At 41.4% G+C, this 24,144-nt stretch overlaps 1 protein-coding gene across 1 annotated transcript in view; it reads right to left on the bottom strand.

Moving 5' to 3' along the window:
• LOC120053019 (tubby protein-like) overlaps window positions 1–22,072 on the bottom strand; it is a 32,031-nt gene extending 9,959 nt beyond the window's left edge. Inside the window, exons 1-4 of the mRNA XM_039000271.1 lie at window positions 21,633–22,072; window positions 16,653–16,704; window positions 9,848–10,010; window positions 4,550–4,687 (exon numbers count right to left, since the gene is read on the bottom strand). Of these exons, the coding sequence (XP_038856199.1) occupies window positions 4,550–4,687; window positions 9,848–10,010; window positions 16,653–16,704; window positions 21,633–22,072 (793 nt within the window). The remainder of the gene's footprint in view (window positions 1–4,549; window positions 4,688–9,847; window positions 10,011–16,652; window positions 16,705–21,632) is intronic.
• Window positions 22,073–24,144: the final 2,072 nt, after the last annotated feature.

Below are 24,144 nucleotides of genomic sequence, written 5' to 3'. Positions count from 1 at the left end.
CTAAATATGGCACAGAAACCTGAACATTTACAGTTGAAGTCGGAAGTTTACATACACTTAGGTTGGAGTCATTAAAACTCGTTTTTCAACCACTCCACAAATTTCTTGTTAACAAACTATAGTTTTGGCAAGACGGTTAGGACATCTACTTTGTGCATGACACAAGTAATTTTTCCAACAATTGTTTACAAACAGATTATTTTACTTATAATTCACTGTATCACAATTCCAGTGGGTCAGAAGTTTACATACACTAAGTTGACTGTGCCTTTAAACAGCTTGGAAAATTCCAGAAAATTATGTCATGGCTTTAGAAGCTTCTGATGGGCTAATTGACATAATTTGAGTCAATTGGAGGTGTACCTGTGGATGTATTTCAAGGCCTACCTTCAAACTCAGTGCCTCTTTGCTTGACATAAATGGGAAAATCAAAAGAAATCAGCCAAGACCTCAGAAAAAAAACTGTAGACCTCCACAAGTCTGGTCCATCATGGTGAGCAATTTCCAAACGCCTGAAGGTACCACGTTCATCTGCACAAACAATAGTACGCAAGTATAAACACCATGGGACCACGCAGCCGTCATACCGCTCAGGAAGGAGATGCGTTCTGTCTCCTAGAGATGAACGTACTTTGGTGCGAAAAGTACAAATCAATCCCAGAACAACAGTAAAGGACCCTGTGAAGATGCTGGAGGAAACAGGTACAAAATGATCTATATCCACAGTAAAACAAGTCCTATATCAACATAACCTGAAAGGTCGCTCAGCAAGGAAGAAGCCACTGCTCCAAAACCGCCATAAAAAAGCCAGACTGTGGTTTGCAACTGCACATGGGGACAAAGATCGTACTTTTTGGCAGAAATGTCCGCTGGTCTGATGAAACAAAAATATAACCTTTTGGCCATAATGACCATCGTTATGTTTGGAGGAAAAAGGGGGAGGCTTGCAAGCCGAAGAACACCATACCAACCGTGAAGCACAGGGGTGGCAGCATCATGTTGTGGGGGTGCTTTGCTGCAGGAGGGACTGGTGCACTTCACAAAATAGATGGCTTCATGAGGATGGAAAATTATGTGGATATATTGAAGCAACATCTCAAGACATCAGTCAGGAAGTTAAAGCTTGGTCACAAATGGGTCTTCCAAATGGACAATGACCCCAAGCATACTTCCAAAGTTGTGGCAAAATGGCTTAAGGAAAACAAAGTCAAGGTATTGGAGTGGCCATCACAAAGCCCTGACCTCAATCCTATAGAAAGTGTGTGCGAGAAAGGAGGCCTACAAACCTGACTCAGTTACACCATCTCTGTCAGGATGAATGGGCCAAAATTAACCCAACTTATTGTGGGAAGCTTGTGGAAGGCTACCCGAAACGTTTGACCCAAATTAAACAATTTAAAGGCAATGCTACCAAATACTAATTGAGGGTATGTAAACTTCTGACCCACTGGGATAGTGATGAAAGAAATAAAAGCTGAAATAAATAATTCCCTCTACTATTATTCGGACATTTCACATTCTTAAAATAAAGTCGTGATCCTAACTGACCTAAGACAGGGAATTTTTACTAGGATTAAATGTCGGGAATTGTGAAAAACTGAGTTTAAATGTATTTGGCTAAGGTGTATGTAAACTTCTGACTTCAACTGTATGTTAAACTGCAATCAAGATTAAAGAATAGTAAACTGAGGAACATTTTCTCTCCAGTGTCTCTCCGGAGCACAATGTCCATCTCCTTGCCTACCCACACCAGTGATAAACACACCACCACAATATGGGAGTGGTCCAATCCTATCAGATTTTGGAACTATTTTATAGGATCCTACAGGATGGAACCCCCCCCAAAAACTATCATATTTTAGAACCCGTCCTATCGGATAAAAACCTCTAGGATAGGACCTGTAGAATAAAATCCTATAGGATAGGTTCCAAAATGATGTTCTATTGGATTATAATAGTTTTTTAAAAATTGGATTTGGGGGATTTTTTGACTAGGATAGCCTTTTCAGAAATGATGGACAGATATTTAGTGTCAAATTTACACAACGGTTATAAATGAGGCCCCCTGGTCATTACTGCTTCAAAGCCACTGACATACTGTTTTTCCTCATCCTCTTCTGTCTCACCACCATAGCAGTGCAACAAGCGATTAAATGAGATGAGCCAGATGAAATCACGGGCGGTAAAACGCACATTTTGAAAGAGTGTTTTATTGCTCCCAACTGAATTAGTGACTGTCTTTTTAACACTGATTACACAAGAATTACTGCTGCTTTCAGAGGGAGATTGCAGCCTTTTGTTAGTGTGGCGTTAGCGACGCAGACAACCCTCGTTTCAGAGAGCAGCGGAGTGTGTGTATGTGTGTGTGTGCGACGAGGTAAGCCATCATTCCGTAAGAAGAAAGGGGCTATATCGGTGTTGAATGACATCGTGACTCTGGTCTGAATAATCACTAGCCCTAAATGAATCACATTGGAGGACAAAACAATAACATTGAACAGATGAGTAAGGATTACAAAAGCATCCTGAGATGACAATCAGCCATGTTACCTACAAAACCATTCAAAAGTTTGGGGTCACTTAGAAATGTCCTTGTTTTTGAAAGAAAAGCACATTTTGTGTTATTTTTTAAATAACGTCAAATTGATCAGAAATACAGTGTAGACATTGTTAATGTTGTAAATGACTATTGTAGCTGGAAACGGCTGATTTTTTATGGAATATCTACATAGGCGTACAGAGGCCCATTATCAGCAACCATCACTCCTGTGTTCCAATGGCACGTTGTGTTAGCTAATCGAAGTTTATCATTTTAAAAAGGCTAATTGATCATTAGAAAACCCTTTTGCAATTATGTTCGCACAGCTGAAAACTGTTGTACTGATTAAAGAAGCAGACTAGTTGTCCATCCAGTCTCAGCTGTCCATCCAGTCTCCCTGTTGCGCTGTCTTAGGCATCTCACAGTACGGACGTTGCAATGTATTGCCCTGGCCACATCTGCAGTCCTCATGCCTCCTTGCAGCATGCCTAAGGCATGTTCACGCAGATGAGCAGGGACCCTGGGCATCTTTCTTTTGGTGTTTTTCAGAGTCAGTAGAAAGGCCTCTTTAGTGTCCTAAGTTTTCATAACTGTGACCTTAAATTGCCTACCGTCTGTAAGCTGTTATTGTCTTGACGACCATCCACAGGTGCATGTCCATTAATTGTTTATGGTTCATTGAACAAGCATGGGAAACAGTGTTTAAACCCTTTACCATGAAGATCTATGAAGTTATTTGGATTTTTACGAATTATCTTTGAAAGACAGGGTCCTGAAAAAGGGACATTTCTTTTTTTGCTGAGTTTAGCCCCATTATTGTGTATACTTATTCATCTTGTGTTACTATTTTTTATTTTTTTAAATAATTTTTTAAAATATGTATTGTTGGGAAGGGCTCGTAAACAAGCATTTCAGACAGCCACTGGCAATTTATGTTATTTTTAAAATAATTTTTTCATTTAACTTGGCAAGTCAGTTAAGAACAAATTCTTATTTACAATGACGGCCTACACCGGTCAAACCCGGACAACGCTGGGCCAATTGTGTGCCAATTGTGCGCCGCACTATGTTGGCGGCTGCACAATCACGGACGGTTCTGATACAGCCTGGAATCGAACCAGGGTGTCTGTAGTGACGCCACAAGCACTGAGATGCAGTGTCTTAGACCGCTGCGCCACTCGGGAGCCCCGAAATAAATACAGTATACTAATTTGATTATTGAAACTCAGAAGTTGAGAGAGACATCAAAGTGAGACAGGGAGCACAATTTCACACTTCCATTTCAATTCATGCGGCTTACGTATGAAGTCTGTATCAAGGCCAAGGAGCGTTTCAGCAGCCACTAAGGTGTTTACTTGGCAGGCAGAGAGGACCGACTTCTCTAACATCATTACTCAGATTAGATTTTGGACAGACTTAGCATCTGAGTGCATGCTTCACTTCTCTGTAAGGGCAGCTTGATTAGCTTTAGAATGCCACTATGTGCCACCAGAGATGGAGACATGAACAGAACTGAGTCCAATCCAGCTTGAGGATGTTTGAAAGGATGAGTGTGTGAATGAGAGAGAGGCATACAGCCAGGTACCTGATGGAGCATGGGGAAGAGGCATCTTAACATTGACTTTTTAGAGCTCAACTCATTAAGACAATACAACAATATAATACAGCTATCAAAGGAGACCAATTGGGAGACAAATACGTAGTCTGGTGGCCATGCAACTAATTTCATGCAATCTATATCTAATCTATGATACAAAAGTGGTATCTCTTGCTCTGCACAACACTCTCACATGGTGAATTTAATTCTGGCACAAAATATGAAACTTCCTCCTCATTGAAAACCTGAGGATTTCAATTGGATCGTTTCATTTCCATCACGGTAGGAGACAGAGCTGAGCCAGACGGAGACGTGCTGTACAGTTGACCAACAGACAGAGAGAGAGGACCATGCATGCTGCTGTAGCCTGTCTGTCTCTCGGTCTGTCTGGAGGCAGCAGCAGCAAGCCTGACCTTTGTGCTTCCCCTTCCTCTCCTTCTTGCCGCTGCCTGTCTGCGGGGTGGAGCTGGTCGATGCCTTGCCCTTTTTGGCTGAGCGAGGAGCCTGGTTGTCCGCTACCACCTTCACCTCCTCGTGTTCAGCTTCTTGCACTACGCACGGCACGGCAGGAACCAGCGGACAGAAGGAATTAGCAGGCAGGTTGGGGGAAATTATGAAGATAAAATGAAGTAAGAGACTAAACAGAAGGGTACTGTCAGTTAAGGTTAGCCTATAGGGAAAGAGAAAGAACAGGTAAAGACAAAGTTAGCAGAGGACACTATACAAGGTTATAGGAAGCAGACACACAGCAGAGGCGTTTTTCTTGCCTGGGAGAGAACACTGTTTATCGCCTCATGTCAAACAGGTCATGGATGTGCTAGCTCTGTGAAAATTGCAAATGCACAGCGCACGCTCCTTCCAGCAACAACATGTTCCAGGATTAGATAATAACAAATGCATACTGTAGCTACAGTCCCTTGAAATTGGCACTTTGATTCTAACATGTTTATCTTAAATCTATCAACTGCTTGGTTGCCTTAGTATTTCCCCTACAACCTCCTCTGTTTTGCAGAGTGTCAGTGAATATCCAGTGGTGTGTCTCTATTCTCGTAAAAATTCGGAGCCTAGACCCGTCACCGCGGAGACGTTCACAGTCTCATTGTGGGAACCCATTTCTTTTCGAAATTTTTCCAAACAGCTTCAAGGGGAATAATAGAGCAAATGCTTCAAAAGCTCCGAGCAGAGAGGGATGGAGAGACCTGTATTCTTGACCTAAAGTTACTGTTAGCATATATGGAAACTAACAACTAGTAGGCCTACATACTCTGTTTCAGATAAGCATGAGCCTGAAGTCAGTTTCTGAACTAGGTTAAATTAAATCAGTTTAGTCCACCTAAAATATTCTGTTAACAATGTCACTCTATATTTGCGGCGGTCAATAATATACAAATATTTTCCAGGTTTTTCGCTTTATGATTTATCTACTGGATGCTAATCTTATTTATAGCAAAAGAAACATGCTATTTACAGTGGCAAGAAAAAGTATGTGAACCATTTGGAATTACCTGGATTTCTGCATAAATTTGTCATAAAATGTTATCTGAGCTTCATCTAAGCCACAACAATAGACAAACACAGCCTTCTTAAACTAATAACACACAAACAATTATACGTTTTCATGTCACGTTTTCAACATCCACAGTGCAGGATGGGAAAAGTATGTGAACCCTTGGATTTAATAACTGGTTGACCCTCCTTTTTGCAGCAATAACCTCAACCAAACATTTTCTGTAGTTTCGAATCAGACCTGCACAACGGTCAGGAGGAATTTTGGACCATTCCTCTTTACAAAACTATATCAGTTCGGCAATATTTTTGGGATGTCTGGTGTGAACCGCTCTCTCGAGGTCATGCCACAGCATCTCAAATCAGTGGTTGAGGTCAGGACTCTGACTGGGCCACTCCAGAAGGCGTATTTTCTTCTGTTGAAGCCATTCTGTTGTTGATTTACTTCTGTGTTTTTTGTCGTTGTCCTGTTGCATCACCCAACTTCGGTTGAGCTTCAATTGGCGGACAGATAGCCTTACATTCTCCTGCAAAATGTCTTGATAAAACTTGGGAGTTCATTTTTCTGTCGATGATAGCAAGTTGTCCAGGCAGCAAAGCAGCCACAAACCATGATGCTCCCTCCACCATACTTTACAGTGGGGATGAGGTTTTGATGTTGGTGTGCTGTGCTGTGCCTTTCTTTCTCCACACATAGTGTTGTGTGTTCCTTCCAAACAACTAAACTTTAGTTTAATCTGTCCACAGAATATTTTGCCAGTAGCGCTGTGGAACATCCTTTTGTGAACCCCAGATGTGCAGTAATGTATTTTTTGGACAGCAGTGGCTTCTTCTGTGGTGTCCTCCCATGAACATCATTCTTGTTTAGTGTTTAACGTATCATAGACACGTCAACAGAGATGTTAGCATGTTCCAGAGATTTCTGCAAGTCTTTAGCTGACACTAGGATTCTTCTTAACCTCATTGAGCATTCTGCGCTGTGCTCTTGCAGTCATCTTTGCAGGACGGCCACTCCTAGGGAGAGTAGCAACAGTGCTGAACTTTCTCCAGTGGACTGATGAACGTCAAGGTTTTTAGAGATACTTTTGTAACTATTTCCAGCTTTATACAAGTCAACAATTCTTAATCTTAGGTCTATTGAGATCTCTTTAGTTCAAGGCATGGTTCACATCAGGCAATGCTTGTTGTGAATAGCAAACTCAAATGTTGTGTTTTTTATAGGGCAGGGCAGCTCTAACCAACATCTCCAATCTCGTCTCATTGATTGGACTCAAGGTTAGCTGACTCCTGACTCCAATTAGCTTTTGGAGAAGTCATTAGCCTAGGGGTTCACATACTTTTTCCAACCTACACTGTGAAAGTTTAAATGATGTATTCAATATAGACAAGAAAAATACAATAATTTGTGTGTTATTATTTTTTTATTTAACTAGGCAAGTCAGTTAAGAACAAATTTAATTTAATTTTCAATCACGGCCTAGGAACAGTGGGTTAACTGCCTGTTCAGTTGTCAGCTTGGGGATTTGAACTTGCAACCTTTCAGTTACTAGTCCAACGCTCTAACCACTAGGCTACCCTACCGCCCCAGTTTAAGCACACTGTTTGTCTATGGTTGTGAGATCAGATCAAATTTTATTACCAACTTATGATGACATCCATGTAATTACAAAGGGATCACATACTTTGTCTTGCCACTGTACATGGTATACTTTGAAATGACATACTGCAGTACTTCTTTGAAAAATACAGAAAATAACACTTATAATATAAGTGCAATATGATTTTTCAATGAATCCAGATAGGGTACGTAAATAAAAGCTGGAATAGGAACTTATGAAACAGCATTTCCACTTAATACTGAACTTATCCTTTCATGGATATTATCTGAAGGATATACTGTAGATGTGGAAATGCATACAGTTTAAGGTTAATCAGATGGAAATACGAAAGGTACAGAGAACACGTAATCCCTCTTAGTGAGTGCTGAATTGATTCTTAAAATAGAGCCAAGAAAATGTGAGTTCTACAGAGAGAAAAACAGGGGTTAATCTAAGGATGGTGAAAAATAAGGACAGGAGAGAGAGAGGGAGATTCTATTTTTATCAAGACCAAACAGTGTGTATGCTTCCTTCACTAACAGCGTAGTGCCATCTGTGTGTTGTTAAGCATAAGGTATGAATCAAGGGACTCTCTCCATATGTTTGCTGCTGTACTGAATGAGCTCCAAGGCATCTTTTTTGACATCTTTGGAAGGATGGGGCTGAGATTGCAACGGGAAATATTCTGAGCAGTTCAAAGCTTCAGTGTCTTCTGTGTATAGCAGGGGCTGTTTGACTAGTGTCGGAGGGGAATATTTTCATCAGGATGTACACTCACTGAAGGAAGATGAAACATATACTTTGTATTGACGTCACTCCACTCATATGCACTGAGCTGTTTCTGAAGCTTTCATATACAGTCATCTCCAAAATGATTGGCACCCTTTATAAAGATGCGGAAAAAAGACTGTATGAAATAAATACAAAAATACTGAGCTTTATTATATGCAAAATAAGTTATTTAATAATAATACAATTGCTCAGAGAAAAATATTTTGTTTAACAAGCAATAAAAAAAATCTTTAAAAAGATAGGGGTCGAAATTATTGGCACCACCTGTTTTCAATACTTTGCGAGGATAATGCCACTGAGCTTTCTTCTTTAATGTTTTATGAGATTGGAGAACACATTGGGAGGGATCTTAGACCATTCCTCCATACAGAATATTTTCAGAACCTTGATATCCTTCAGTCTGTGCTTATGGACTGCCCTTCAATTCAAACCACAGGTTTTCAATGGGGTTCAAGTCACAGCCCCATAACATCAAAGATCCACTACCATATTTTACAATAAGTATGAGGTTATTTTCTGCATACCTCTAGTGTGTGTGGCCAAAGAGCTCCATCTTCGTCTCATCTGACCATAGCACCTGGTTCCAATCCAAGTGGCAATGCCTTTAGCAAACTCCAGACATTTGCATCTGTTGGTTGCTCTCAATAAAGGCATTTTTATGGCAACCTTTCCAAATGGCCTATTGGCATGGAGGTGGCATCTAATTGTAGATTTGGAGACCCCAATATGCAACCAAGTTCTGTAATTGTCCAACTGTGACCCTTGGACTTTTCTGCCTACCGAACCATCTTCCTCACTGTGTGTGGGGACAAGCTACAAATTTCCTCTACCAGGCAAGTTTACCACAGTTCCAATGGTTTTAAACTTCTTAATTGTTGCCCTAATAGTGGTTAATGGTATATTTGGATTTTCAGTTATTTTTTTGTACCCATTGCCTGATTTATGTTGTGCTGGGCATTGTCTTCCTCTCCAGCAGCCAGCCATCCAGGGCGTGCTGTTTGGATGCATGGTCTGGAGCCCAGACTCAGTCACTCTGAGTTGGGGATTAAGACTGCAGCTAAAGTCCCTCTGTGGAGATCAGTGGCCCAATCGCCACAGCACTAACACCATCTCTGTTCTATCTGGAAGGACTACTACAGAGCTCTGACCACTAGAGTTTTATAGTTGAAAAGGCATGTACTGGTAAATCCTGGAGTCTCTCTCTCATACAAAGACACAAAGTTATTTCATGAATAAAGTATTACATGTTTATTTTGCCAACCTTGACATGGTATTGATAGATATCTCAGTATTGCACCTATGCAGAGTAGAAAGTAACACTAAAAAAGTCACTACAGTAGAAAAGTTTTCCTTTGGCCCAGGAGCTAAGAATCAATAGACGAACTTGATCAAACAGTGAGCGACGCATAAGGACAAGAACATGGATACAGTAATTCAATCAGCCATCTTTCGCAAGCACTCTATGTGAGTAACCTGGATCAATACCATCCTGTCATGGCTGTGAATAGCCCTTGAAAGGGCCCCACGCCAGACCGTTACTGGACATCTCTGTAATTGCCCGGCACCAATGTAGCAGCTTCCTCAGAGATGAGAGAAAGCGGGTTCCTATGGTAAACAGCTGTTGATAGGGTCCTGGGTTTCCAAAATAGCATCCTATTCCCTATATAGTGCACTATTTTTGGACAGAGCATAAATAGTAGTAGTATACAGAGCCTAGCCAAAAGTAGTGCACTATATAGGGAATAGGGTGCCATTTGAGACATATCCCTGGTAATAGGGTCCTGGTGGTGAAAGGATCCTGGCTGGCTCTCTTACCGTGGTAGATGGTGCTCCTGTTGCTGCTGAGGTAAGACTCTACCAGGGGAGCCTGCTCCTCACACTGCTTGGTCCTGCGGGCACGAGACCGCCCGTCCACGTTGGACTGCACCATCAGAGGCTCCTGCCGCTTCTTCTTCTGCTTCTGCTCTAGGAGAGCTCGCTGAAACACACACACCACACAGGTTCTTCAATGGTGTTCAATTAGTTTGGTATTATTGACACATGCACACACATATCTTCTAATATTGTGTCATATATAATACATTAACATGGATAGATATTTTCTAACACTAATTTTTTACCTTCACACACACACACTTTTTTCAACTAACCTTGTGGGGACACAAAATTCCGTCCCATTCAAAATCAATTTTTCCCTAACCCTAACCTTAACCCTAAGCCTACCCCTAGCTCCTAACCCTAAATCCCCTAGAAATAGATTTTTACCTTGTGGGGAATAACAAAATGTTCCCAGATGGTCAAATCGTTGCTTGTTTACTATTCTTGTGGGAACTTCTGGTCCCTACAAGTGTAGTTAAACTCATCCACACACACACACACACACACCACACACACACACACACTGTCTCACATGTACAGTGCACCCTCACTGTAACAAGACACAAGACTGTGTCCTTGAGAGAACAAATATGTCTGTGTGCTCTGGCCCTCCAATCACCTGAGCTACAGTAGATTAAAGATTGATTGCTGGACAAACATGTGCATCTGCCCAGCCTGCAATCATACCACAGTCCAACTTAAATGACATTTCTGCTTGTCTTCATACGATGAGCTACAGAACACCCTATCAAAGACAAGATCATTGGGACATGAGTTTGACCTCTGCCTGACTGTGTCTGCCTCAATTCGTTCACCTGTAGGTGGGTGATTGCCTTCATTTTTTTTGTTTTACCATTTCCTGAAGAGGAACCAGACTAGTTGACAGACGTGTCTTATAACAGTTCTATTTAAACGTTTACATGCTTTGCAAGAATAAATGATTTCCCTAATAATCTTGTTTACCTGATGGGATTTTGATAAACACACAAAACCCTTTAATCACATGACTGACCAAAGATAAGCCTGAACCTTCAGCTGCAGAAGTGACCAGTATATGAACTCTAACATCATTCACACACTGACACATACAAACCAAAAATTCTTCTTTTCCCACACAAATCCTTTATCCTTATCCGGTAGCTCAGTAGAATCTGTGTCATTGCACAGATTCATTATCCTACTTTCACACAAAATAATTACTTTCCTTTTCCCACATGAGCCAATTCAATTTATTTCATAATCCTAGTTTTGAGCAGTCACAAACTTTTTATCTTCCTGTAAAATTCAGCTCTCCTGAGGGCACAGAGTGTTAGAGCTCCACACCCTCAGTTCAAAAATATAGAAAGCTTGAGCAAGAAGAGTTGCTTCAAACCTCCGCATAGCACCATCTCAGGAACACCTCCTCAGAGCCAGAAAAATGGAATGTCTTCTGCTTCTGTAATTAATGTTTCAGGACCACTGCCCCAATCCGTTTCTCCTCAGCTCTATCCCCCCTCTCTGGCAATGTGGAAATCTACATTAAGTATTACTACAGCTTGGGTATCCCTTCCATCCTGCTGCAGTCAGCAGTCATCTGAGATTATGCAAGCTAACGAACAGAGGGAGATCCCAAGGCTGGAAGCTCATCAAATATTGAGAGAATCCCAGATGAAGCAGGAACACCACTAGACTGTACTCTGCTGTACTGTTGTCTGCTGTACCAGTACAGAGTGCCCTTAATCTAAACCCATGGCTGTGTCCCAGTTGTCCACCCCTTTCCCTAAGTGGGCACTTGCACACTTTCTATAATGAATCGAAAAGTATTTGACTGGTGTTATCGTTGGCTAGAGGGAGTTTCCATGATAGGAAGTGTGCAAGTGCACACTTTGGGAAAAGGGTGGAGAATTGGGATTGTGTCATTTAGCCCATCACTTCAGCCATGACCAGAACACAACGTCTCAGCACACTCTAGCAGTGAGTGTGGAGGAGGAGGAAGCCTGAACTAAGTTAACCAGGTGGAGCCATGGAGGAGCTCTATGGCTGTCCAAAACACCACCAGTCAGTGTACAGTGAAATAACCAACTAATAAGTTATCTCCTCTTCCTACTCTGCCTCCTCTCTCTCCGCTAACAAGATGTTGTCCTTCTCTCATGCACAATGCCTGACAGTGCATGTACAGCCAGGAGGGTACCAAGAAATTCACAATTTGAAAAGCATGTGAGGTGAATAACCAACATCGCATGTGCCACCTTTTGGACCTAAAACAAAATGGTTACAGCATCAGGACTGGTTATGCAACTTGCTACAGTAACTCCTGACATTTCGATGAACAGACTTTTCAGGATTGAAGCTGGATGTGAATGCTGCTTAAGGAACACTGTTGCTTGGGTACCTGTCTCAGTAATGCAGTATGAATATCCATACCCACTTTGATATTCAAATAATGGCTTGTTCAGCAGGGACACCACACTAGGTGAAGAAAAAAAGGGAAAGTGTCTATCTTTCTTTTGCATAGAATATCTTTATGATTTTTTTTTGTATGTTCCTCGGTCTTTTGTGGAAAAGCAGTACATTTAATATGTTCTTTAACAAACAATTCCTTTAAAACAGATCTACTCTGAGAATAAAATGCAAAAGTGGTGTGGTTACAGCAGATGGACGGTTGGTTTGAGCTTTCCTTCAGTCTTCAGTGTTTGCCAAATTGATGCAATCACAGGCTCCTTAAGTACTATAGCAAGAACACATGATGGAGGTCATACTGTACATGTCATGCTGAACAACCTTACAATGCATTTCCACATAACACATTAGGGCCGATGAAACAACAGAGCCCCATTCATTTTCAATGGAGGGAAGGGAAGTGGACGAGGGGAACGTTGGGCGATGCGAGCATGGGCGAGGGAGCATGAACAGGGCGGGACCAAAGTTGGGGAAAGCTGAACTTTATGCAAATACTCTGTGATATCGCGACACTATGAACCAATCAAAGCTCACTATAGCTTCCAGCCCCTACTGGATTGGCTGTTGATACCTAGCACTACCTAGCCTGCTTGCTAGCACCCACATGAGGGAAAAGCTAGAGTGGAAATACAAATGATTGTGTTATGCGGAAATCCCCTCTTAGCCTCAGATCCTTCTGTCTTCATATGCAAAGCAGCTGAGCAATAATGGTAATTCTGTCCTCAGCTATTGAGTGACCAAGCCATGAGTTTCATGGATAATAGACTCACAGTAAAGACAACCACATAACCAAAACCTCAAACTCAAGGCTCAAACCAATGCAACCAAAATCTATTTGACCAGTATGTCCCATTACTGTAACATGACAAATGGTTTTGCAAGAGGGACCTGGTCAATTCTGCAGAAAATCTACAGAGATACACAGACAAGCAGAACCGTCTGCAGCACACCAGACCCCTGGTTCAGACTATAATACTGTCTCCTCTGTCACTAAAATCACACTGTGTGAGCCCAACAGGAACTCCCTGAGTGAATACCAGCAGGCCACTGCAGCGCTGCAGTGATCAGGATGGTTCTTACAAAGCTACAAATGCCCGGCCGTCCCGTCTTCAGTCAGCTGTTCATTCCACCCCAAAAAATAGAATACAATTTTTTTAATGTTTTTTTATTTTCATGATGGTCTTCATCCATAACTGTCAGTCACACAGTTTTACAGTAATTATGCCAGCCCTAAGCACAATACGGTATGAAAGTGATGCGTCGTTTTCCAGGAAGTTGCTTTTGAACAGTGTTCAATGGGTAAAAACGTAGCACAATGGTCTTCAGCGCAAAAACGTCATAAAAGGCCTCTTGCAGAAGTGAATTAATCCACAAACAGAAATATAACTTGATATACATTGAGCTCCAAAAGCATTGGTAGTGACAATTTTGTTGTTGTTTGGCTCAGTACTCCATCACTTTGGATTTGAAATGATACATTGACTATGAGGTTAAAGTGCAGACTGTCAGCTTTAATTTGAGGGTATTTGCATCCATACCGTCATCCATACCGTTTAGAAATTACATACATTTTTGTACATAGTCCCCCCATTTTAGGGGACCCAAAGTATTGAGACCTGAATGAATCGTGAATAATGATGAGTGAGAAAGTTAGACGCACAATTTGCGCATCTGTAATTACCTCACTCATCATTATTCACGATTCATTCAGGATTATCCACAATCATGGTAGCATCCACATTAATGTAGAAGTGTTTAGAAACATATTCTATTCTTATTTACAAAAAAGTGACTCCAAAATGACACATTACATTATTTACCATTAATTTCTATTGAGCACAAAATAATCTGCAACAAAACCAAAACAAACAGCAAATGCATCCAACAAATTTGTAGCGTCACAAGTTTGATGTAGTCATTGTGGGCTATGAAAATGGGACCAAATACTAAACGTACTACTACTTTAATACACATAAGTGAATTTGTCCCAATAATGTACAAAAAGTGCTGTAATTTATAAACGGTTCACATGATATGGATGAACATACCCTCAAATGAATGCTGACAGTCTGCAGTTTAACCTCATAGTCATTGTATCATTTCAAATCCAAAGTGCTAGAGTAGAGTACAAAACAACAAAAAATGTGTCATTTTCACTCTATATCTGTTTTCACGAATTTGATGACATAATCATCAAACCCATTCAAGGATTAGAGGATAGGACCCGGAAGAATGACGTAGGATGACATCACTTGCACATCATATAGGTGAGAGAGTTTTGCAATGTTCATTAAAACCACTCCCATGTTTATCAGATCACTTAACAATTAGCATCTCCAACCATTTCCTGACTTTTAATCCTCTGAAAGAATTGGAGATTGATTTGTGTAAGCAGTGTGGAGTAGTGTTATCTTAAATGCTTGAAAGTCTCTCTGCTGATTTGGTTTATGTTAATGTAGTACCGTAAACTCTAATCCTCTGTCTATCCCTTTAATCCACTACGATTAGCCTCAGATCATCATTTGGAAAATAATCTCCTGCAATTTGTTCCTACATTTCAGGAAATGCAATAAATGTAACGTGTAGGGAGAGGTTACTGATGTAACCCAGGGAGAGGTTACTGATGTAACCCAGGGAGAGGTTGCTGATGTAACCCAGGGAGAGGTTACTGATGTAACCCAGGGAGAGGTTGCTGATGTAACCCAGGGAGAGGTTGCTGATGTAACCCAGGGAGAGGTTGCTGATGTAACCCAGGGAGAGGTTGCTGATGTAACCCAGTATCTTGATGGAATTACACAGGGCTGATTAAAATATGTTAATCAATGAGTCTCTTGAGTGTGTCACGGCTGTTTTCTACACTGGTCAGGTCTGAGACATCACTTTGCTAAACATCTTTATCATGTATCATGGACAGCAAAACAGCACAGAAGTAACAAAGGCTGATTGGCATAATACACTTCTGATAGCGCATTATTACACATTATAAACTGGGTGGTTTGAGCCCTGAATGCTGATTGGCTGAAAGCCGTAGTATATCAGACCCTATTTTACATTTACATTTTTAGTCATTTAGCAGACGCTCTTATCCAGAGCGACTTACAGTAGAGTGCATACATTTTATTACATTTTTTTTTTTTTTTTTACATACTGAGACAAGGATATCCCTACCGGCCAAACCCTCCCTAACCCGGACGACGCTATGCCAATTGTGCGTCGCCCCACGGACCTCCCGGTTGCGGCCGGCTGCGACAGAGCCTGGGCGCGAACCCAGAGACTCTGGTGGCGCAGCTAGCACTGCGATGCAGTGCCCTAGACCACTGCGCCACCGGGAGGTGTGGCGGATATGCCTATACCGCGGATATGAAAAAAATTTTTTTTTACTGTTCTAATTACGTTGGTAACCAGTTTATAATAGCAATAAGGCACCTCGGGGGTTTGTAGTATATGGCCAATATACCACAGCTAATAGCTGTAAACCACACCTCCTCTGGCCTTATTGCTTAAGTATAACACTGATCTCCTTAAAAAACAATTAGCCAGATTAGCTGGCTTTGATCCCTGCCTAATGTTTAAAAAAATATATTTCACCTTTATTTAACCAGGTAGGCCAGTTGAGAACAAGTTCTCATTTACAACTGCGACCTGGCCAAGATAAAGCAAAGCAGTGCGACAAAAACAACAACACAGAGTTACACATAAACAAACGTACAGTCAATAATACAATAGAAAAATCTATGTACTGTGTGTGTGCAAATGTAGAAGAGTAGGGAGGTAAGGCAATAAATAGGCCATGGAGGCGAAATAATTACAATTTAGCATTAACACTGGAGTGATAGATGTGCAGATGATGATGTGCAAGTAGAGATACTGGGGTGCAAAAGAGCAAGAGGATAAGTAACAATATGGGGATGAGGTAGTTGGGTGTGCTATTTACAGTTTGGCTGTGTACAGGTACAGTGATCGGTAAGCTGCTCTGACAGCTGATGCTTAAAGTTAGAGAGGGAGATATAAGACTCCAGCTTCAGTGATTTTTGCAATTCGATCCAGTCATTGGCAGCAGAGAACTGGAAGGAAAGGAATAATCAGAGAGAGATGGAATTATTTTCTACCATGAAAACCAGGTGTGTGAACTTTCTAGTTCACAAAAATTGAGCAATTATTGTGCAACCCTGCTGTAGAGTATATTCTTCCTCTCTTTTCCTCACACTACAGTCTCCTCTACCAGCCAAGGAACAACAGAGGAGGTTCATATCAGTAAGTGGCTGAGCTGCTCTGCTACAGTACAGGGACATGGGAGACCTACCTGCCTGTCTAGCTTCTGTTGGCGGAGGTTGCTGCCCTCGTCGTCCAAGGTACTGCAAAGAGCAAGAGAGAGAAACAAAGAGAGAGAGAGAGATGGTTAAAACAAAAGCTCTTTCCATTTCTTTGACATTCTACAGAACAGACACACACTCCAGATGAGTTTCCTCTCCTGTTTGTTAAACTGCGAGAACCACTTGGAAATTATGGGAAAAGGGGATACATTAATCTCTCTCATGAAGCTTTCCTGTGAAGCAGGTGATCTCTTGAAAATGCAGTGTCTGTCACTGGAGGAGACGCAGTAGTCATTGGGAGTGACATGTCATGTAGCCTAGGGAGCGACACATAACTTACGATTACATTACAAAACGTGTAGAATGACATCATACAGAAATCTGTCAAAACAGCATGTATATGAAGTACTAGGGAAAATTCAAATCATAATCACAATTGGACATTGATCTAACGTCTTTATCCTGTGTGATCGGACTAAAAGGCAATGGTAACGCTCTGTCTCAGCCAGTCGCCATCGTTCCCATCCCTCCCACCCCCAAACACACGCAACCTCTAAATCAGCAATGACACACTCCCTGATTGCCCATTCACTCTGTGCTGCTTGGCATTGCCCAGACCATTTAAACAAAAGGGTTCTTAATTAAAGACAATAAGAGGCTGAAGGTCAGGGGAAGGGGAACAGTGCTTCCTTCAGCTGTGTTGGGGGGGGGGTAGATGGAGCAGAACCAGGGAGGGTCAATAATATGTGTATTTGTGGTTAGTGTGTGTGTGTGTGTGTGTGTGTGTGTGTGTGTGTGTGTGTGTGTGTGTGTGTGTGTGTGTGTGTGCCACATACACAGTACATCTCCCTTTCTGAAACACACACAGAAAAACACTCACTAGCGACAGTCAGCAATCAAGTGTGTGAATGTGTTTCAGACAGGTAGATAATGACATAAACAGAGCTGCTAAAATGAGGGTCAACTACCGCATTACAATAGAGAAGATATATTAATTGATCTGCATCAGTGGTAAGCTAAAATGTGCATTAGACACCTCCACTCTTCTTGCCCCCACCCACCCTCATTGATGTCAATAACAATGTAGTCTGAACAGTACCCATTGACCCCCCAACAGTCATGCATTAATGCTGTCCCTATTGGGAACACAGCGCTGGTGAAGTTCCTAGTGAGTGTTTTATATGTTTTACCTGCAGTGCAGAGGGATGTCTTAGCAGATATTCTATTTTGATGTTCCCTCCACAGAATAGAGTTAGAATGTTGTGCTGTCAACCAGCATCACATGAATAATCAATGAGGGTTGTCGTCGTAAAGAAAACAATTAGCTCAAATGCCTTACATTACGTTTTACATAATAAAACAGAGACATATTGTTCACTGATACACTCTTGTCTAATACACTCAATATGATACAGGTTTTCAATTGCATTTCTCTGAAATCATGCCAATTCCACAATTTCTGTTGCCAAGTCCTTGATGCAATTTATGCTTTTTTTAAAAACGTTTTTTCCTTGGTTTAAATATCGAACATTTTCATAGGAATTGGTGATGTATGATTGTTGTGCAAGCACTTGCACTATATTCAAGAAGCCTGTGTGTGTACAGTATGCGTATATGTCTCTTAGTATGCACAATACAGTACGTGGCCCACATTTAAAGATTGTGTACTTTAAAGTGTTAGGCACTTTTTACAGTAGGTAGATATGTAATTGTTAGCTTCTGTGTACAGTAGGAACAGTATAGGTAGCCTGGCATCCCTCACTGGCAGTGCTGTGTGAAGTGCTGTGTGTGTTTGGCTGTGACCTGCCGGAGTCAGAGTGAGTCTGATAGTCTGGGCTGGCTCAGAGCTGGCTCACATGGGATTAATGAGAGGCCACAGAGGTGCAGCTGAGTCCCCGGGTCACCTCCCCTCGTCTCGCCCGGCTCGCCACCAGGCCCCATACATACATTTTTCATGGAAGGCACCAGGCAGGCTCCATCTGATGGGAGGAACTGCTTATCGCTCTGAGAAACCATCCATGAAGGGCTGGCCAGGCCTCCAAGTTGAGAGGAACACCTGCTCTCTGCAAATGATAACAGATATTTTGAACTACTGTTCCTGGTAGGCTCATATTGAACCAATCCCTGTGGTTGCTCTTCCTCTCAGATGAATACATCCTCTAATAAGTGGGTTTAAGAACCCTAGACCCTGCCAAATATAAATCCAGGACACTCAAGCGTGTGTGTTTAATGTTGGTGTGTGTGTGTGTGTGTCTGTGTGTGCGCGCATTCTTAGAAGCAGCAACATGAGTACGTGTACGTACACACAGATCTATCACTACCTTTATTGCTCCATTATAGGAGGCCAGCTCTCCTGACGCAATCTCTCAATGAGATTCATGTCAAGACAGCTCCGTAACTTATAGCAACGAGAAGCCAATAGGAGCAGAGGAAGCCATGCAACCATGGCAATGGCGCTTCTATTGGAGGAAACAGCAGCAGCAGTAGCAACAGCAGCAGTAGTAATGCCATCGAGAGCAGACATGAGTCTTTATTTCACCCAAAAAGAAGCTAACTGATAAATAACACTGACATTATTAACAATTCGGGGCAGATTGTGACTCAAGAATGCCTATAATCAGCAGAATGCATTACCAATGTATGGGGAGAGACATGCAGGGGTCACACAGAGCAAAACAATGGCTGCTGCTTCCCAAGGTGGTAGTAGTGGAGAAAATACACTTTGGGGGAAATGAGCAGAGCTTTTTATGGATTCTACTACACCAGATTCTGCATGAGAAAATCCCCATGTAATTGGATTACAGTAAAACGGTGCCATATATTCCCCAAATAGACTTTCATATGAGCAGAAGACAGCTAAACTTTACAGTTAAACTTTACGACTCACCAATAATACAGTAACCTACACAACATTGGAATTGGATGTGTACTTCAGTTTAAGGATATAAAAAAAAGTGGGTCAATAAGTACACGATAAAGACAGGTCCAAAATATTTTCACATGAATAACCAGTCATAACTACTACAGTTATTATAAAGCACTAAGAGATACAGTGAGGCTGTCATCATTATTGAAAGACAAAACCAAAGAAACATCAATTAGATCCTACCACACACCAATGACCACAACAGACCCTTCGCTAAGCCCTGCCCCCCTTGGTTACTGTTGCAACCTCAGACAACATTTTCCAAGGAAGCCCAATTCCCCCTTCTAACCACTGGTGAAATCCCCTAACAATGATCTCAAACTGTGTTTTTAATACACAATGAAATTAAACACAGACTACTACCCTTTGCTAACCAGGAAACTCTGGTATGTTGTGGTAGATTGTCATTACAATTGCTTCATGGGAACCTGATAAAATTATGTTAATAACGTGGCTAGCCACTGAATGGCTCTGAATTACAGAGATTCTCCAGTACACCAGTATATTTTTAGCCAGTAGTTCACGAGTAGTGGCGGCACCTACTAAACTCAGCTGATCGTCCTCGCAGTGGCAGACCATGTGTAACAACACCTGCACAGGATCAGTACATCCGAACATCACACCTGCGGGACAGGAACAGGATGGCAACAACAACTGCCCGAGTTACAACAGGAACGCACAATCCCTCCATCAGTGCTCAGACTGTCCGCAATAGGCTGAGAGAGGCTGGACTGAGGGCTTGTAGGCCTGATGTAAGGCAGGTCCTCACCAGACATCACCGGCAACAACGTCGCCTATGGGCACAAACCCACCGTCGCTGGACCAGACAGGACTGGCAAAAAGGGCTCTTCACTGACGAGTCGCGGTTTTGTCTCACCAGGGGCGACGGTCGGATTTGCGTTTATCGTCGATGGAATGAGCGTTACACCGAGGCCTGTACTCTGGAGCGGGATCGATTTGGAGGTGGAGGGTCCGTCATGGTCTGGGGTGGTGTGTCACAGCATCATCGGACTGAGCTTGTTGTCATTGCAGGCAATCTCAACGCTGTGCGTTACAGGGAAGACATCCTCCTCCCTCATGTGGTACCCTTCCTGCAGGCTCATCCTGACATTACCCTCCAGCATGACAATGCCACCAGCCATACTGCTTGTTCTGTGCGTGATTTCCTGCAAGACAGGAATGTCAGTGTTTTGCCATGGCAAGCGAAGAGCCTGGATCTCAATCCCATTGAGCACGTCTGGGACCTGTTGGATCGGAGGGTGAGGGCTAAATACAGAATTACTATCTCCATCTAAGATAATTTTGATATCCTGAAATACACCTATAACTTTATTAATCTCTTCAAATTCTTGAAATAATATCCTGTTGTTTTGTTTGTTGTTGGATGCATAAATATTCCCTAATAAAAAACATTTCACTGTTGAAATTCACTGTTAAAATTAACCAATGTCCAGAGTGGTGAGTCTTACTACTGATGCACCTCTTAAAACTGCTACAGCTACAGAGTGGTTGTTGCCATATGATAACCAGATATTGTTACCCCATTGATTTTTCCAAAAAGCTAAATCGGAAGAACAAGCATGAGTCTCTTGTAGAAAGAACCGTTTGCAATACAGGAAAATAGCCGTACATTTGAGTAAATTACGAATACCCCTAACATTATTTGAACAAAGAGATAGACAAACTTCAACCAACAACCTTGTTATGTTAATATAAGCTTTTCCTAAGGATATGTAACTCAAAAGGATTTCCATCCCATTATTAACCTCTCCAACAAAAAAAAAAAAAAATACTGGTCACAAAGTTACCAAAGTATTCTTACTCCCACAAGGGGGAGACATTGCATAAACTTTACAATAAGCACTTACTCACCCATAGTTAGTCTTTAGTATACCAGTTCTCAAGTCAGCCTTTTCTCATTCAAGTGTTTGGGTAAAATTTTTATAATAAAAGGCTGCTTTTCACCTGGAAATTAGGCAGTTTTTAGGCCCACCAGTTCTGTCCGAATTAGACTCTGGCTCTCTCTCAAATGTTCTGAAATGACGTTCTCTCTGCCTTTCGAGCTGCAGCCACCATCGGCCACAGTTTCTCTCGTGTCACTTTGTCCATTGAGGTCAGATCCTCCGTGAACCTCAATTTTTGCTCGATGAGGAACTCACAATTCTTCGCTCGCCTCCAGAGATGATCCCGTGTAGATCTGTTGGTGAACCGGATGATGGTTGTCCTTGGTTTCTTGTCTTGATCCTTGAGTCTTCCCAAACGATGAACGATGTCCACATTTTCCTGAAGTTTGGCTTTTGATTCGGGAATGACAGCTCCACAGATGTCAACAACTCTGCATTTGATGTTCTCATCCGCCTGCTCTGGAATTCCATGGAGCCTCAGGTTCCACCTGCGCTGGTATCTCTCCGCCTCATTCACCTTTTGATTGAGTTCAGCCACCTTCTTTTCATTTTCCTGGCAGATAACATTCACTTTCTTCATGTCACTTGAGGGTTTTCACTTCTCCAACGATAAAGTCAGATTTTTTTCTTGGCCTCAATTTTCATCGTATTCTCCCTTTAATCTATCTTTGCTGTCAAAAGCATTAGAATATTGTTTTGCATCTCAAGAAGTGACATACCCTCTTGGCCTCTCATCTTTATCCACTGGGGCTTGACTGAAGTGCCGGGGTCGTAAGGTACCGGCCTGAGCTGGGGACTGGAAGCAAGTTGTGACCATTGTTGTCTGTGTTCACCAAATGTTCATCACCCATAGCAGTATTTCCCCCCACAGTTACATTCTGAAGGGGAGTACCTGAAACCATACCATCGTTTGCTGTTAATTGTCCATCTGATGATTTCTCCATTTCTTTTCTTTTGGTTCTGGAAGTTTCTATGTAACGTTAGACAAGCTAGTTTTTGAGCTAGATAGCTGATCTGGGTATCTAGTGTTGTCGCTAACTTAATTGTTTCAGAGGTGAATAACTTGCAGAAAGTAATCAATTACTTTGGTTAAACAAACTAAACCATATTCATAAGGGGTTTTATGACCTTAGAAATGACCAAATAGTCATATTTGGGTAAGGAAATCCTATTAATTCCTTCAGCTACCAAAAAATGGATATGCACTGACCGCGCGCGCCCCTCACACATACATACATACATACATACATACATACATACATACATACATACATACATACATACATACATACATACATACATACATACATACATACATACATACATACAGTTGAAGTCGGAAGTTTACATACACTCAGGTTGGAGTCATTAAAACTTGTTTTTCAACCACTCCACAAATTTCTTGTTAACCTGTCTAGCCCCTGGGTTCCGCTAGCGGAACCCCCCCCCCACATTCCACTGAAAAGGCAGCGCGCGAAATTCAAAAAATATTTTTTAGAAATATTTAACTTTCACACATTAACAAGTCCAATACAGCAAATGAAAGATAAACATCTTGTGAATCCAGCCAACATGTCAGATTTTTTAAAATGTTTTACAGCGAAAACACCACGTATATTTATGTTAGCTCACCACCAAATACAAAAAAGCACAGACATTTCTTTCACAGCACAGGTAGCTTGCACAAAACCGACCAAATAGAGATAGAATTAGTCACTAACCAAGAAACAACTTCATCAGATGACAGTCTTATAACATGTTATACAATAAATCTATGTTTTGTTCGAAAAATGTGCATATTTCAGGTATAAATCATAGTTTTACATTGCAGCTACAATCACAAATAGCACCGAAGCAGCTAGAACAATTACAGAGACCAACGTGAAATACCTAAATACTCATCATAAAACATTTATGAAAAATACATGGTGTACAGCAAATGAAAGACAAACATCTTGTGAATCCAGCCAATATTTCAGATTTTTTAAGTGTTTTACAGCGAAAACACAATATAGCATTATATTAGCTTACTACAATAGCCAACCACACAACCACATTCATTCAAAGCAAATGTAGCGATAGCGAAAAAACCAGTAAAAGATATAAATTTATTCACTAACCTTCACAATCTTCATCAGATGACAGTCCTATAACATCATATTACACAATACATATATGGTTTGTTCGAAAATGTGCATATTTAGAGCTGAAATCCGTGGTTATACATTGTGAAAACGTAGCAACTTTTTCCCAGAATATCCGGATATATTTCTGACACTCACCTAATCTGACCAAAGAACTTATCATAAACTTTACTAAAAAATACATGTTGGACAGCAAATGAAAGATACACTAGTTCTTAATGCAACCGCTGTGTTAGATTTTAAAAAATAACTTTAGTACGACATACAGCTTACGTTATAGCGAGACAGCGCCCAAAATCAGGGCGGAAAATATTACTAAACATTTTCAACAGAAATACGAAATAACATCCTAAATGGTTCCTACTTTTGCTGAGCTTCCATCAGAATCTTGTACAAGGGGTCCTTTGTCCAGAACAATCGTTGTTTGGTTTTAGAATTTCCTTTTCTCTTGTCGAATTAGCAACCAAAGCTAGCCAAGTGACACGAAGCTGTCCATCATCACCAAACG

Source organism: Salvelinus namaycush, chromosome 1 (assembly GCF_016432855.1).
Source record: "Salvelinus namaycush isolate Seneca chromosome 1, SaNama_1.0, whole genome shotgun sequence".
NCBI classification, from domain to species: Eukaryota; Metazoa; Chordata; class Actinopteri; order Salmoniformes; family Salmonidae; genus Salvelinus; species Salvelinus namaycush.
This window is presented reverse-complemented; position numbering and strand designations above follow the sequence as displayed.